We start from the raw sequence: 17,298 nt of genomic DNA, 5'->3' as shown, positions 1-17,298 counted from the left end.
CACCCCTCCAGGCGGTCACAAAGCAACGAGCTGATCTCCCTGTGCTATGCGGCTGCTTCCCACTAGCTATCTACCTTACGTTTGGTAGTGTATATATGTCCATGCCGCTCTTTCACTTTGTCACAGCTTACCCTTCCCCCTCCCCATATCCTCAAGTCCATTCTCTAGTAGGTCTGTGTCTTTATTCCTGTCTTACCCCTATGTTCTTCATGACATTTTTTTTTCTTAAATTCCATATATATGTGTCAGCATACAGTATTTGTCTTTCTCTTTCTGACTTACTTCACTCTGTATGACAGACTCTAGGTCCATCCACCTCATTACAAATAGCTCCATTTCATTTCTTTTTATGGCTGAGTAATATTCCATTGTATATATGTGCCACATCTTCTTTACCCATTCATCCGATGATGGACACTTAGGTTGTTTCCATCTCCGGGCTATTGTAAATAGGGCTGCTATGAACATTTTGGTACATGACTCTTTTTGAATTATGGTTTTCTCAGGGTATATGCCCAGTAGTGGGATTGCTGGGTCATATGGTAGTTCTATTTTTAGTTTTTTAAGGAACCTCCATACTGTTCTCCATAGTGGCTGTACCAATTCACATTCCCACCAGCAGTGCAAGAGTGTTCCCTTTTTTCCACACCCTCTCCAGCATTTATTGTTTATAGATTTTTTTGATGATGGCCATTCTGACTGGTGTGAGATGATATCTCATTGTAGATTTGATTTGCATTTCTCTAATGAGTAAAGATGTTGAGCATCCTTTCATGTGTTTGTTGGCAGTCTGTATATCTTCTGTGGAGAAATGTCTATTTAGGTCTTCTGCCCATTTTTGGATTGGGTTGTTTGTTTTTTTGTTATTGAGCTGCATGAGCTGCTTATAAATTTTGGAGATTAATCCTTTGTCAGTTGCTTCATTTGCAAATATTTTCTCCCATTCTGAGGGTTGTCTTGGTCTTGTTTATGGTTTCCTTTGCTGTGCAAAAGCTTTTAAGTTTCATTAGGTCCCACGTGTTTATTTTTGTCTTTATTTCCATTTCTCTAGGAGGTGGGTCAAAAAGGATCTTACTGTGATTTATGTCATAGAGTGTTCTGCCTATGTTTTCCTCTAAGAGTTTGATAGTGTCTGGCCTTACATTTAGGTCTTTAATCCATTTTGAGCTTATTTTTGTGTATGGTGTTAGGGAGTGATCTAATCTCATACTTTTACATGTCCCTATCCAGTTTTCCCAGCACCACTTATTGAAGAGACTGTCCTTTCTCCACTGTACATTCCTGCCTCCTTTATCAAAGATAAGGTGACCATATGTCCGTGGGTTTATCTCTGGGCTTTCTATCCTGTTCCATTGATCTCTCTTTCTGTTTTTGTGCCAGTACCATACTGTCTTGATTACTGTAGCTTTGTAGTATAGTCTGAAGTCAGGGAGCCTGATTCCTCCAGCTCCATTTTTCGTTCTCAAGATTGCTTTGGCTATTCGGGGTCTTTTGTGTTTCCATACAAATTGTGAAATTTTTTGTTCTAGTTCTGTGAAAAATGCCAGTGGTAGTTTGATAGGGATTGCATTGAATCTGTAGATTGCTTTGGGTAGTAGAGTCATTTTCACAATGTTGATTCTTCCAATCCAAGAACATGGTACATCTCTCCATCTATTTGTATCATCTTTAATTTCTTTCATCAGTGTCTTATAATTTTCTGCATACAGGTCTTTTGTCTCCTTAGGTAGGTTTATTCCTAGATATTTTATTCTTTTTGTTGCAATGGTAAATGGGAGTGTTTCCTTGATTTCACATTCAGATTTTTCATCATTAGTATATAGGAATGCCAGAGATTTCTGTGCATTAATTTTGTATCCTGCAACTTTACCAAATTCATTGATTAGCTCTAGTAGTTTTCTGGTAGCATCTTTAGGATTCTCTATGTATAGTATCATGTCATCTGCAAACAGTGACAGCTTTACTTCTTCTTTTCCGATTTGTATTCCTTTTATTTACTTTTCTTCTCTGATTGCTGTGGCTAAAACTTCCAAAACTATGTTGAATAAGAGTGGTGAGAGTGGGCAACCTTGTCTTGTTCCTGATCTTAGTGGAAATGGTTTCAGTTTCTCACCATTGAGGACGATGCTGGCTGTGGGTTTGTCATATATGGCCTTTATTATGTTGAGGAAAGTTCCCTCTATGCCTACTTTGTGCAGGGTTTTTATCATAAATGGGTGTTGAATTTTGTTGAAAGCTTTCTCTGCATCTATTGATGATCATATGGTTTTTCTCCTTCAATTTGTTAATATGGTGTATCACGTTGATTGATTTGAGTATATTGAAGAATCCTTGCATTCCTGGAATAAACCCCACTTGATCATGGTGTATGATCCTTTTAATGTGCTGTTGGATTCTGTGTGCTAGTATTTTGTTGAGGATTTTTGCATCTATGTTCATCAGTGATATTGGCCTGTAGTTTTCTTTCTTTGTGACATCCTTGTCTGGTTTTGGTATCAAGGTCATGGTGGCCTCGTAGAATGAGTTTGGGAGTGTTCCTCCCTCTGCTATATTTTGGAAGAGTTTGAGAAGGATAGGTGTTAGCTCTTCTTTAAATGCTTGATAGAATTCGCCTGTGAAGCCATCTGGTCCTGGGCTTTTGTTTGTTGGAAGATTTTTTATCACAGTTTCAATTTCAGTGCTTGTGATCGGTCTGTTCATATGTTCTATTTCTTCCTGATTCAGTCTTGGCAGGTTGTGCATTTCTAAGGATTTGTCCATTTCTTCCAGGTTGTCCATTTTATTGGCATAGAGTTGCTTGTAGTAATCTCTCATGATCTTTTGTATTTCTGCAGTGTCAGTTGTTACTTCTCCTTTTTCATTTCTAATTCTATTGATTTGAGTCTTCTCCCTTTTTTTCTTGATGAGTCTGGCTAATGGTTTATCAATTTTGTTTATCTTCTCAAAGAACCAGCTTTTAGTTTTATTGATCTTTGCTATCGTTTCCTTCATTTCTTTTTCATTTATTTCTGATCTGATTTTTATGATTTCTTTCCTTCTGCTAACTTTGGGATGTTTTTGTTCTTCTTTCTCTAATTGCTTTAGGTGCAAGGTTAGGTTGTTTATTCGAGAAGTTTCCTGTTTCTTAAGGTGGGATTGTATTGCTATAAACTTCCCTCTTAGAACTGCTTTTGCTGCATCCCATAGGTTTTGGGTCGTCGTGTCTCCATTGTCATTTGTTTCTAGGTATTTTTTAATTTCCTCTTTGATTTCTTCAGTGATCACTTCGTTATTAAGTAGTGTATTGTTTAGCCTCCATGTGTTTGTATTTTTTACAGCTCTTTTCCTGTAATTGATATCTAGTCTCATAGCATTGTGGTCGGAAAAGATACTTGATACAATTTCAATTTTCTTAAATTTACCAAGGCTTGATTTGTGACCCAAGATATGATCTATCCTGGAGAATGTTCCATGAGCACTTGAGAAAAATGTGTATTCTGTTGTTTTTGGATGGAATGTCCTATAAATATCAATTAAGTCCATCTTGTTTAATGTATCATTTAAAGCTTGTGTTTCCTTCTTTATTTTCATTTTGGATGATCTGTCCATTGGTGAAAGTGGGGTGTTAAAGTCCCCTACTATGATTGTGTTACTGTCGATTTCTCCTTTTATGGCTGTTAGTATTTGCCTTATGTATTGAGGTGCTCCTATGTTTGGTGCATAAATATTTACAATTGTTATATCTTCTTCTTGGATCGATCCCTTGATCATTATGTAGTGTCCTTCTTTGTCTCTTCTAGTAGTCTTTATTTTAAAGTCTATTTTGTCTGATATGAGAATTGCTACTCCAGCTTTCTTTTGATTTCCATTTGCATGGAATATCTTTTTCCATCCCCTTACTTTCAGTCTGTATGTGCCTCTAGGTCTGAAGTGGGTCTCTTGTAGACAGCATATATATGGGTCTTGTTTTTGTATCCATTCAGCCAATCTGTGTCTTTTGGTGGGAGCATTTAGTCCATTTACATTTCAGGTAATTATTGATATGTATGTTCCTATTCCCATTTTCTTAATTGTTTTGGGTTCGTTATTGTAGGTCTCTTCCTTCTGTTGTGTTTCTTGCCTAGAGAAGTTCCTTTAGCATTTGTTGTAAAGCTGGTTTGGTGGTGCTGAACTCTCTCAGCTTTTGCTTGTCTGTAAACGTTTTAATTTCTCCATCAAATCTGAATGAGATCCTTGCTGGGTAGAGTAATCTTGGTTGCAGGTTTTTCTCCTTCATCACTTTAATTATGTCCTGCCACTCCCTTCTGGCTTGTAGAGTTTCTGCTGAGAGATCAGCTGTTATCCTGATGGGGATTCCCTTGTGTGTTATTTGTTGTTTTTGCCTTGCTGCTTTTAATATGATTTCTTTGTGTTTAATTTTTGACAGTTTGATTAATATATGTCTTGGCGTATTTCTCCTTGGATTTATTCTGTATGGGACTCTCTGTGCCTCCTGGACTTGATTAACTATTTCCTTTCCCATATTAGGGAAGTTTTCAACTATAATCTCTTCAAATATTTTCTCAGTCCCTTTCTTTTTCTCTTCTTCTTCTGGAACCCCTATAATTCGAATGTTGGTGCGTTTAATGTTGTCCCAGAGGTCTCTGAGACTGTCCTCTGTTCTTTTCGTTCTTTTTTCTTTATTTTGCTCTGCAGCAGTTATTTCCACTATTTTATCTTCCACCTCACTTATCCGTTCTTCTGCCTCAGTTATTCTGCTATTGATCCCATCTAGAGTATTTTTTATTTCATTTATTGTGTTTTTAATTGATGCTTGATTCATCTTTAGTTCTTTTAGGTCCTTGTTAACTGTTTCTTGCATTTTGTCTATTCTATTTCCAAGATTTTGGATCTTGGAAATAGAATCTTGGATCATCTTTACCATCATTATTCTCAATTCTTTTTCAGGTAGACTGCCTATTACCTCTTCATTTGTTAGGTTTAGTAGGTTTTTATCTTGCTCCTTCTCCTGCTGTGTGTTTTTCTGTCTTCTCATTTTGCTTATGTTACTGTGTTTGGGGTCTCATTTTTGCAGGCTGCAGGTTCGTAGTTCCCGTTGTTTTTGGTGTCTGTCCCCAGTGGCTAAGGTTGGTTTAGTGGGTTGCGTAGGCTTCCTGGTGGAGGGGACTAGTGCCTGTGTTCTGGTGGATGAGGCTGGATCTTGTCTTTCTGGTGGGCAGGTCCACGTCTGGTGGTGTGCTTTGGGGTGTCTGCGGACTTTTTATGATTTTAGGCCACCTCTCTGCTAATGGGTGGCGTTGTGTTCCTGTCTTGCTAGTTGTTTGGCATAGGGTGTCCATCACTGTAGCTTGCTGGTCGTTGAGTGAAGCTGGGTGCTGGTGTTGAGATGGAGATCTCTGGAAGATTTTCGCCGTTTGATATTATGTGGAGCTGGGAGGTCTCTTGTGGACCAGTGTCCTGAAGTTGGCTCTCCCACCTCAGAGGCACAGCACTGACTCCTGGCTCCTCAATTTGGGATGATTTGTTGTCTATTCATGTATTCCACAGATGCAGGGTACATCAAGTTGATTGTGGAGCTTTAATCCGCTGCTTCTGAGGCGGCTGGGAGAGGTTTCCCTTTCTCTTCTTTGTTCTCACAGCTCCTGGGTCTCAGCTTTGGATTGGGCCCCGCCTCTGCGTGTAGGTCGCCGGAGGGCGTCTGTTCTTCGCTCAGACAGGACAGGGTTAAAGGAGCAGCCTCTTCGGGGACTCTGGCTCACTCAGGCCGGGCGGGAGGGAGGGGCACGGAGTGCGGGGCGAGCCTGCAGCGGCAGAGGTCGGCGTGACGTTGCACCAGCCCGAGGCGCGCCGTGCGTTCTCCCAGGGAAGCCGCCCCTGGATCCTGGGACCCCGGCAGTGGCGGGCTGCACAGGCTCCCGGAAGGGTGGTGTGGACAGTGACCTGCGCTCGCACACAGGCTTCTTGGCGGCGGCAGCAGCAGCCCCAGCGTCCCACGCCCGTCACTGGGCTCCGCGCTTTTAGTCGTGACTCGCGCCCGTCTGTGGAGCCCCTTTAAGCAGCGCTCTTAATCCCCTCTCCTCGCGCACCAGGAAACCAAGAGGGAAGAAAAAGTCTCTTGCCTCTTCGGCAGCTCCAGAGTTTTCCCGGACTCCCTCCCGGCTAGCTGTGGCACATTAGCCCCCTTCAGGCTGAGTTCTCGCCGCCAGCCCCAGTCCTCTCCCTGCGCTCTGACCGAAGCCCGAGCCTCAGCTTCCAGCGCCGCCCGCCCCGGCGGGCGAGCAGACAAGCCTCTCGGGCTAGTGAGTGCCGCTCGGCACCGATCCTCTGTGCGGGAATCTCTCCGCTTTGCCCTACCCAGGTATGTGGGGAGTTTCTTGCCTTTTGGGAGGTCTGAGGTCTTCTGCCAGCGTTCAGTAGGTGTTCTGTAGGAGTTGTTCCACGTGTAGCTGTATTTCTGGTGTATCCGTGGGGAGGAAGGTGATCTCTGCCGCGTTAATGAATTTTTAAACTATCTTCCTTCAGGCTGCCAATTACAGTCAATTTTCACTCATCTTAGTGGTGGTTTTGTAGGACAGGAAGAAAGAGGGCTGTATCTTCCAGTTCTGAGAGCTCCTTATTCTAGGCACCTTTGCAGAGGTTTTCAAGTTGGGCTGCAACAAGGGTCATATGTGCTCTTTTCTGAAACACTTGTTGAGACAGGCTGCAGGTTAAGTACAAGTTCAATTCCAAGTTGTAAAGATTTTAACACAGAGACTTTCCTCACATGTTAACCTGGCTTGTTCAGAGAAGGGGAATAAAGTCATAAACACAGAACCCTTCAAACTGGGTAGTGATCAGTAGAGGCTATGAATCTGTAGACAAAGCAAAGGTGATCAATATTCCTATTCATGATGCCATTCCTACACACACTAAGGCTCATTTATACAGTTGTAATCACGGTAAGTCAGTCCTTAGAAGTTAGAGTTTTTTGACTGTCTGAGGCATGCAAAACAAGTTTAAACATTTTAAAACTATCCAAATATTTCCTTCCCTCATGTGATAAAAACTTTTTGAATTAGATATTCCTGTAGTATGTTCAACTGGCGGATTCCTATGACCAATAAATTTATTGCTTTTCTTCTGTAAAAAGCAGGAAGCAAGGTTTTCCTCACTGTGGTGGATTGCAAAAATGGCCACACATTCTTCCTATCCCTGAATGTGTGCCTCCTTGCAATGTGGCTTTGTAGCTATTCTCAGTTACAGATAGTCTGTTTCTCATCCGTTGAATCTGACCTTGGCCAAATGACTGACTTTGGCTAATGGGATATTAGTTAACATGTAAAAGACGCTTAGAAAGCTTTTATGCATTGGTCCTTGCAAGCGTGATACTCTTAGGAACTCTTTGACCAAGCACCATGTGAAGGATCTGGGATAACCTGCTAGATGATGACACATGTGACCAAGTCACTGCATCATCCTGGCAGACATTGAACTAACCACCAGACATGTGAGTGTCACCATCTTAGACCATTGTAGCCTCAGTCGTCTGCAGAAATCAGCTGAGTGGACTTAGACCAGAACCACTGCCCAGCTGATCCACAGAATCATGAGAATAATAGGTGTTTGTTGTTCTGAGTCTCTGTATGGTCTGGTTTACTATGTAGTTAAGCTAACTAATATACTCACAAACATACAAACACACGGAAAATTGGTAGCAGTTTTCTTCTTTAGGTCAAAAGGAAATGCAGATACATATGGAAACAACTCCTGAAGGATAGACATACACAGATAAGACAGTTTGGGGATTCCTTCTACAGTCAAACAAAAATAATAACAGTGATATATGATGTGACAGTGGACAACTTTTTCAACCATGTGGATGAGCCTGTCCTATAATCTTAGTACAAATGCACTCCCCATGACCTGACTGAAGAAGTGGGTCCCTCAGTCACTGGACGTTTTCCAAAATCATGCAACACTGAACAAACATGGATATTATCTTCTTGGCATGTGCCAGTGGTAGAGAAGACTCAGATAGCAATTAAGACAGAAATAATCCAGGTCAGATATGAACTGGAAAAAAATCCAGACAACCAGATAGTCAGGAATCAGAAATAATGCCAAAGAGACATAGAGCAAAAGCTTGGTTGCCATGTAGCATTCGTTATGTGAGGTATACTTCCTTGGTATTGTAGTTGGTGGGCTTCAATGTGTTTCTTCTCATAGCATCTTGGTAGGACCTCCAGAAAACCATTTCAAAAATTTTTCAAACAGGAACTCTCATAGATAATTTTGATCCTTGAGTAGAGGTTTATTAGAGTTTTCAGATCAACTGGGTTCCTAGAATAAATAGGGAATATTATATGAATAGTTCAAATTGTTAAATTTGAACTGACACTTGAATGTTCTTATTTGATAATGCTTCAGCTAGTTTTGATAAAAAATTTTATCTTTGATAATGAAAAAACATACCAATCTGGGTTTTATTGAAGGATGCATAGCTTTTAGAATAGAACAGTAATTTTTGGCCTATCTCTGAATACAGGTTTTTCAGAAATATAAATTTTTCTGGGCTGTGATACATTATGCATCTCATTATGGGTGGGGTGTAAACATAAATGTCAGTTTCACCTTTAAAAATAGTGTTTGGTCCTCTGGGAATGTATTTATTGTATTAGATGCCTTTTCATTTAATACAACCATCTGTAAATTTTTTGTCCAAATATTTGAGATGTAGGCAGGTTTTTACAAGACAATTTATTCAACTGATTGAGTTAGCATATAGGAAGATCACTTGTCTCTGTTGCTGTTGTCTATTACATGCATATAACTATTATTTTATAAATTTGACTTGGAGAATATTAGTGTCATATGAGATATTTATTTGAATTTTGTTTAAAGAGACAGCTATTGGAGGAAAGAGAAGAGTATGTAAGGAAACTGCAGGTGGAACTTGAAAAAAAGTACCAAGATACCCTTATGATGGAAAAGGACAAGTGGCTGAAAGAACAAGAAAGTGATATTAAACAGCAGTTTGAAAATGAAATGATGTTAGCCAAAGCACACTGGGTTAAGAAACAGAAAGAGGTGTGGGTTAAAATTTCTTTCTAGTCATCATGTTTAAAAAAATGTAGTATTAACTGTTGAGAGACAGCTCTTGAACTGACATTATTTTTAATTGCCAGGTACATACATTATCACTCATTTTACTTCTCAGAATTGGGCTATTAGCAGCTTATTCACACCAGTTTTATTTTTTAAAACTTCCTACCTCTTGACTCTTCAGCCCAATTCAGGATATAATGTTTTTTTTTTTTTTTTTAGAATTTAAAAATAATTTATTTATTTTATTTTTGGTTGCATTGGGTCTTCGTTGCTGCATGCTGGCTTTCTCTAGTTGTGTCGAACCGGGGCTACTCTTTGTTACGGTGCGCGGGCTTCTCGTTGCGGTGGCTTCTCTTGTTGTGGAGCACGGGCTCTAGAGCGCAGGCTCAGTAGTTGTGGCACACGGGCTTAGTGGCTCCGTGGCATGTGGGATCTTCCCGGACCAAGGATCAAACGCATGTCCCCTGCATTAGCAGGCGGATTCTTAACCACTGTGCCACCAGGGAAGTCCCTATAATGGGTTTTGAGGAGGACTTTTTCTGATTCCTCAAAAATGAAACCATGATCAAATTTCATATTGTGAAATGATTCTGATAACTCTAGACCAATATAATTAACAAATAATTAACCTACATTGTGGATCGGAAGAAAGAAGTAATGACTGGGTAGGCTTAGAAGCACAAAACTTTACTTCTATTTCCTAAGTAGCAAATGAGATTAGAAAATGCTCATAGCTTCCAAGAAAATTAAGAACCAAATTATGATCTTAAAAACCTAGTTGGAAGTGCAATAAGTTCTCAAACTAGGTTCTTCTGACCACAAGATTGCTATTAATCGGGGTTGGGGCTATCTCAAGATGGAATCATAGACCATTGTCCTGTCTTTTGACCTCCCTACTACTAATCTCCTCTCCTCTCCCCCAAATCTCATCAATCTAATGCTGGCACCTGAAACTCTTTTACTAGTCATTTTTTAACATAAAAGTATATATTATGGAATATATCTAGCCATATATCTATAAAAAAAATATGAATGGGGCTTCCCTGGTGGCGCAGTGGTTAAGAATCCGCCTGCCAATGCAGGGGACACAGGTTCGAGCCCTGGTCTGGGAAGATCCCACATGCCGTGGAGCAACTAAGCCTGTGTGCCACAACTACTGAGCCTGTGCTCTAGAGCCTGTGAGCCACAACTACTGAGCCCATGTGCCACAACTACTGAAGCCCGCACACATAGAGCCCATGCTCCGCAACAAGAGAAGCCACCACAATGAGAAGCCTGTGCACCACAACGAAGAGTAGCCCCCACTTGCTGCAACTAGAGGAAGCCTGTGCGCAGCAACGCAGACCCAATGCAGCCAAAAATAAATAAATAAATAAATATATTTAAAAAAATATGGATGATGCAAAACAAATCCCCTATTTTTACATTGCTACAAATTGTTTTTTAGTTGGATTTGCTAACCAGTTATTTACCAGGGGGGTGAGAGAGACAGCTAATGTTTTTGTGTTTTGTCAGGAAAGCATAAAGCATAGAGCAAAAAGGGCCACACAAGATGACCTTTTTGAGAGAAGCAATACAGCCAGGGGCTGTGGTAGCCAGGGAAGCTGTCTGAGAACTCTGGATACCCAGGAGGTGGGAAACAGGAAAAGGGAAGAGCAAATTTTGCTATTTCACAGTTTTGCCCAGTACTAATTATGTTTGGGTCCATCCCACTACACTGTTGAAAGTAGAATCACTAAGGCATCCTTCCAATAATGGCCTCCTCTTTTTTTTTTTTTTTGTGGTATGCGGGCCTCTCACTGTTGTGGCCTCTCCCGTTGTGGAGCACAGGCTCTGGACGCGCAGGCTCAGCGGCCATGGCTCACCAGCCCAGCCACTCCGTGGCATGTGGGATCTTCCCGGACCGGGGCAGGAACCCGTGTCCCCTGCATCAGCAGGTGGACTCTCAACCACTGTGCCACCAGGGAAGCCCATGCCCTCCTCGTGAACGCAGTTGACTGAGTACAATTTCATATCATAAGAAACAAGATTCTAATGTGTCCAAATAAGTAAAAATGTTTTTTAGATTGTTCAATTTTAGGTTCATTAATTATGCTTACCCAGTGCCTGCTTTGTGGAAAGCCTGGTATTAATAGAAAATCACATATTAATAGTAGAAGTTTTCTTTGTTGTTGTTGTTTTATCATGCGATCATTGTAGTGGCAATGTCAAAGCTTCCAGAAGGTCTCATCTTGAGAGCAAGATAGCCTGACCTTACACAATATACTTAACTCTTCCATGTGATTTATGCCCCATAGATAAGGTCAAAGAGTAACTTTCAGGATTTCCTTGAATATATTCTCATTAACTAAATTTCTAAACCTCACATAATAACTACAACAATGTCTAGATGGTTTTCAACACTGCTGTGGTTGCTTTTTTGGCTAGCTATTAATTCTAGTTTTTGCTTATTTGAATATTTTTCTTTTCATACGATTTTTCTTCTGAAAACAGATCAAACAAGAACTTATTCAGCAGCTTGAAAAGGAGTGGCAGCCTAAGCTGGATCAAACTATAAAGGCAATGAAAAAGAAGACCTCAGATTGTTGCAGCCAAACTGACCAAGAAACTACCATTGACGTTATTTCCAAGAAAGAGATGGCAATCATGATAGAAGAGCAGCAGCGAAAGATCCAGCAAAATTTAGAGCAAGAGAAGGAAATAGCCATCAAGGAGGGCTTGAAGAAACTTGAGGTTGAATTGGAGCTCAAATACTGTGAAAATATTGCCAAACAGGTAATAGGCAGGTTTCCTATAGTAAAATTATTGGAACTGACTGCCTATTAATGAAAACCCATAAAGTGCTACTGTTGAACTTGTTCATAACTTTATACTTAAACATTTTGTACACCCCAGGGTAGGATAACAATCTTATGTTGTTCCCAAAATTTTCATTGTATTTCTGTCACAAAGCTGTCGCCTCTCAGTTTTTCTGTATGTTCTTTCAGTTTACAAAATGTTTGCTCCTCTGAGGTCCATCTAAACATTAAGATGCCTGAGGTTAACAATGATGGTTTTACATCTGAATGAAGCACAATTTAATTATGAATCTTTCTTATCTAACTTTATAGTAAATATTCCACTAAGGTAGTTATAGATAAGTAAGCTTAAAATGAATAAGGTATATAACAGTATTTGTGTTGAGACTTGAGAGTTGAATCTGCAGGCATGCCCCTGCAAATGGGACTTTGTCTATAAATTCCAACCTCTGTCTCCCTGTAACAGATGTACAACCAGATCACCCTCATAATTCATCAAGTCTTACATTTTTGCCAGAATTGAAGTATCAACCTCACTTTATAGTCACAAATTCATTCTTGACAGCAAGAAAATGTGCCAGGTGTAAGGCTCTAAACTATAATACGTTACTTGGTTCCAAGAAAGGTCATCCAGAGGAAAGTATAGCTCTGTGTTAACAGAATAAAGATGAGTTATTTGATTTATCAATATTATCTATTACAGTGATTCTTGAATTTTTTGTTCTCAGAATGTCTTTACGCTTTTAAAAATTGAAGACTCGAAAGAGCTTTTTCTGTGTTGGTAGTATGTCTATTTACTGTATTGGAAAAATATCTAAGAAATTTTTAAAAAACAAGAATCCTCGCTCATACTGGCCATTGGCTGTCAGAGAAGAGACATATCATACAGCATGTAGCCTCTGGAGAAGTGCACTATTTACACATGAAAGAATGGGAGTAAAAAAAAGACAAATAAGGTCCAAATTTTTGAAAATAGTTTTGACCTCACAGACCATCTGACAGGGTTTCTAGCCCTCAGAGGTCACTGGACCTTAATATAATATTATTTATTGTATCCTTTTTATTTTAGATCTTTTACTTATTATAAAGTCTTAAGATAATGCCTGAAGTAAAGTTTTAAAAAAAAAACATACTCTGCTTTTGATAAATACTTGAAATTCTACCTATTTGTTAAATTGTTATACATGGTTTCACAAAGAATCCTTAAAGTTTGGAAGCATAGGCAAATACAATAATTGTATCAAGGACACTTTCAATCAGTTAAAAAATAATTTTCTCAACAGAGTTAAGAAAATGTTCTATAGGCAAAGAGACATGTTTTTAGGGGTGCTGCTTAGGTATACAATCACAGATCTTGTGAAGAAAAACAAATAGCATGATATAGTAGAAAGGAAATGTTCATAATAACTTCTAAAGTAATGTAAATTTCTATAGGAGCTTTATCTTTTCCCCCTATTTTTAACTTCCTGGAATTTACCTATAAATGTATTTAGTATTTTAGTGAAAATTCAGCCCCTTATATCAGCTCTGCTTTTGTGTGTGTGTATGGCTCTACGTATGTTGTGTATCTGGATATTTCAAACAAGGAAATAAGGAAAGTTTATTTAATAAATGATCTGTGGTCACCCTGTAACAGATGTACAACCAGATCACCCTCATAATTCATCAGGTCTTACATTTTTGCCAGAACTGAACTATCAACCTCACTTGATAGTCACAAATTCATTCTTGACAGCAAGAAAATTTGCCAAGTGTAAGGCTCTAAACTACAATATGTTGGTGCATGCTTGCCTGTGTGCATGTGTTTATATGTCGGGCACAAGGTCTGAGGAGGTGGTGGGTATACTGATTGGACAGTGGCTGACACCAAGCAGCCTTCCTGCATGTCTTCTTCTTTTTCCCCAAGATAAATAGGAGTTTGTTGGAAATGGCAATTGGTACTTTGTATAAAGCTTTCTAATAATAGTAGTGGCCATCAAACATGTATAGATTTCTAATTCCTGCTTTGCCTTTTGCAGTGGATAGTATGGGACATTTAGAACAGAAGGATTAGAATCTACTGTTTGGGGTAAGGTGGGGTGCTTGAAGTCAGTTTAACTACTGTAGTGCAATACAATGTAAATGCACATGAAATCATAGTGGTTACCTGCATATGGGATCTTTCTGAAATTTTATACATTCCTTTACCTCTCTCTCTCCTGCAATTGCTCTCCTGCAGGTAGAAACAGCTGTGCAAAATGCTCGTCATCGGTGGCTGGAAGAACTGCCGGAGCTTGCAGAGTATAAAGCACTTCTAAGGGCAGAACAGAAGAAGTGGGAGGAGCTACAGGAGCAGTCTGTGGCCAAACGGGTAAGAGCTCTCCTGGAAAGAAGCTTCAGGAGGGCCTCATCTCAGTCCCGGGAACTCCTACTTGCTCACAGCCCTGTGGGAGGATTAAATGCGATAATGCATACTAAGCATAGGGCCTGATTAGTGGGATCTGTTCTCATCATCATCAAGTTGTGGAGGGGGAGAGAATGTGTTTCAGGGTTGTGAAACTCTCATAATCTGGAGGATAACCTTACCCATGGAATAAAATCCCTACTTACCTTGTGGTTTCTTTAGGAGAAACTGAGAGAGCAATTAGCTATACAGTATCCTTTCACATGCATGACTGCTGTTTTCTGTGCTGTGTCAGTAGTCTTATAATATACTCCCCTTGGTAAATAACAGGCTCTCCTTTCCAGAGATGTCATGTCCCTTGACTGGAAACATCAGATATTTTAACCATTTGTATCCTCACAACTTAATTTATTAGTGTAAACCGGTTCTAATCAAAATGCCAATAAACTGAACATAGTTTTGAAGTTTGACACAATAATTCTAAAATTTATTTGGAAAACTGAAAGGACTAGAAATTTTTCTAAATGTTCTGGAAAAGAAATAGTAGTCCAGCCCTAACACTTAATAGAATATGTTGGAAAGCAACAATTCAGACAGTGTTGAGTCACAAAAATAGAATTCTTTTTCATTCAGTACTATACAGACTTGAGATAGGCCCAACTATGACTAAAAGCTTAATAAATTGTTTCAAAACAAGGAAATGAGGAATTTTCCATAATAAATCATCTTATGATAGCATTTTAGAAAAATTGTTTTCCCACCCCCTACATCACAACAAACTCTAGGTTGATTCAGAAGAGAAACATTTTTAAATGACAGTATAGAAAAATTAAAAGAAATGGAATATTTCAAATTTGCATCATAATAACTCAGTTGTGAGGCAACAGGCAAGGCACAGTAGCCAAGATAGGTAAACGGGATAAAATGTGTACAAACATTTAAAATATTTGTTTTTGTAATAAAAAAACAGAAGTGAAGGGGATAATAAAAATAAGGAAAGTAAATGAATCAAACAGAAATGTTAATACTAATATATGATTTAAAAAACGATACAAATTTATAAGAGAATCTGTGGGTGTGTACACCAAAGATGTGAACAGATAGTCTTCATGAGGAGTCCAAATAGCAAACTTAAAAGGTGATATTTTATCCCATATGTTTATATCTTCTCTTCTTAATTGTAATGCACAAAATAGATTGCAGTATCAAGCATATGCTACTCTTCTGTGGTTACAACCATTTTAGAAAATGTGAATAACAGACATTGTAAATGAGTCATATGATGCATTCATAATCTTATTCCACAAATTACTTAAGGAAATAATTCAGCATAAGTAAAAAATCTAATATTTTTCTCAACTTATGTGGTAGTTCATGGGTAGTTCATGTAATGGTTCATTACAATATTCTCTGGACTTTTAGTACATTGAAATATTTCAAAAGGAAATTTAAGAGGGAGACAGAAAGAGGAAATAATATGATGGTATGCATATGTGTCTTAGAGCTCAGAAGTTAAGAATAATAAAGTTGATTTTTCCTTAAGAACACAGAAGGTCTGAATATATGTGAATGCAGAAATACAGAAACGAGAGGCTGGTGTGTTGCTTCTCATACTTGAGCAGGCATGAGAATCACCTGGAGGGTTTGTTGGAGCACATTCCTGGGCTTTGCTCCTGGAGATGCTGATTTGTTGGGCCTGGAGTAAGTCCCGAGAATTAGACTTTGTAACTGACTCCTGGGTGATGTGTTAACTGCTGGTCTTTGGACCACACTTGGGTGTGAGTAGCAGCGTTCTAGATAATTATTCAGCCACAAAACATAGTGTTTTGTGAAAATGCTTCCTCCAAGCCAAATGAGATGAGCAAGAGCCAGGTTCATAGCTTTTGCTGGAGAGTTCTTATAAGATTAGAGTGATCCATCAAGATCTGTGGAAATTTTTTTTTAATTTGTTTTTTTAGTTTTGGCTGCATTGGGGTCTTCGTTGCTGCATGCACGCTTTCTCTAGTTGCGGCGAGCGGGGGCTACTCTTCGTTACGGTGCGCGGGCTTCTCATTGTGGTGGCTTCTCTTGTTGCGGAGCACGGACTCTAGGCACACAGGCTTCAGTAGTTGTGGCACGTGGGCTCAGTAGTTGTGGTGCACGGGTTTAGTTGCTCCGCGGCATGTGGGATCTTCCCAGACCAGGGCTTGAACCCGTGTCCCCTGCACTGGCAGGCGGATTCTTAACCACTGTGCCACCAGGGAAGTCCAAGATCTGTGGAAATTTAAAGCCAGTTTCCAGAGTCCAGAAGTCGGCAGGTTGGTTCAGTGGTTCCCAAACTTTGCTGCACATTGGAAAAATGTGAGGATCTTTTAAAAAATACTTTTGCCTGGGTCCCACCCCAAGGCTTTATGTTTCAATTGGTACAGGGTGTGGCCTGGGCTTAGGGATTTTAAAAGCTCCTCAGGTGATTCTAATGTGTAGCAAGATCAGGAAACACTAAATCAATTAATGCTGTCAAATTCTCCTTGTAAAACTTTATGTGAGAAGTTGCACACTTTTGGTGAGCTTTGGGCGGGTCATGCAAATTCCCTGGGATCTGACACCTCCACCCAGGTTACCTGTTAATTTCCAGGCATCCATTGTGACACAACCTGATTTCCTTTTTGGGAAAGGAAACATGTTTCAAACACGTTTCACATCGTTACTGAATTATTCTGCTGGTAGCAAAAGAATTTTTCTGTGAATTCCTTTGTAAAGCTCATCTTAGATAGTGGGTTCCTTTAGTAAACTTAAAGTATGATTCAAAATTTTTGATTTATATCCAACTATTCAGGAACACATTTTATTGAATAAAGGTATGTAACGTGTGTCTAGGTATCCATATAGTTGAAGATGTTCTCTATAATTGTATAATAGCTGAGAATTAAGGGCGCAGACCCCCTGTCTCAACAGCCAGAGCATATATATGGTATTTGGGGGGGCACATATATATATATATATTTTTTCTGTTTTATAATATTGACATTTAGTCCAGTAATCCTCCACTGTAACAGCTCCTTTACTTTACAGTGA

General features: G+C 39.4%; 1 protein-coding gene across 5 annotated transcripts in view; it reads left to right on the top strand.

Annotated features, from left to right (window-relative positions):
* Positions 1-17,298, top strand: part of CEP152 (centrosomal protein 152) — a 104,385-nt gene that overhangs the window by 62,798 nt on the left and 24,289 nt on the right. For all 5 annotated transcript variants that reach the window (XM_060096797.1, XM_060096794.1, XM_060096796.1 and 2 more), the window contains 2 exons: positions 11,557-11,838; positions 14,080-14,211. In XM_060096797.1, the coding sequence (XP_059952780.1) occupies positions 11,557-11,838; positions 14,080-14,211 (414 nt within the window). The remainder of the gene's footprint in view (positions 1-11,556; positions 11,839-14,079; positions 14,212-17,298) is intronic.

The sequence above is a fragment of the Mesoplodon densirostris genome, chromosome 4 (assembly GCF_025265405.1).
Source record: "Mesoplodon densirostris isolate mMesDen1 chromosome 4, mMesDen1 primary haplotype, whole genome shotgun sequence".
NCBI lineage: Eukaryota > Metazoa > Chordata > Mammalia > Artiodactyla > Ziphiidae > Mesoplodon > Mesoplodon densirostris.
This window is presented reverse-complemented; position numbering and strand designations above follow the sequence as displayed.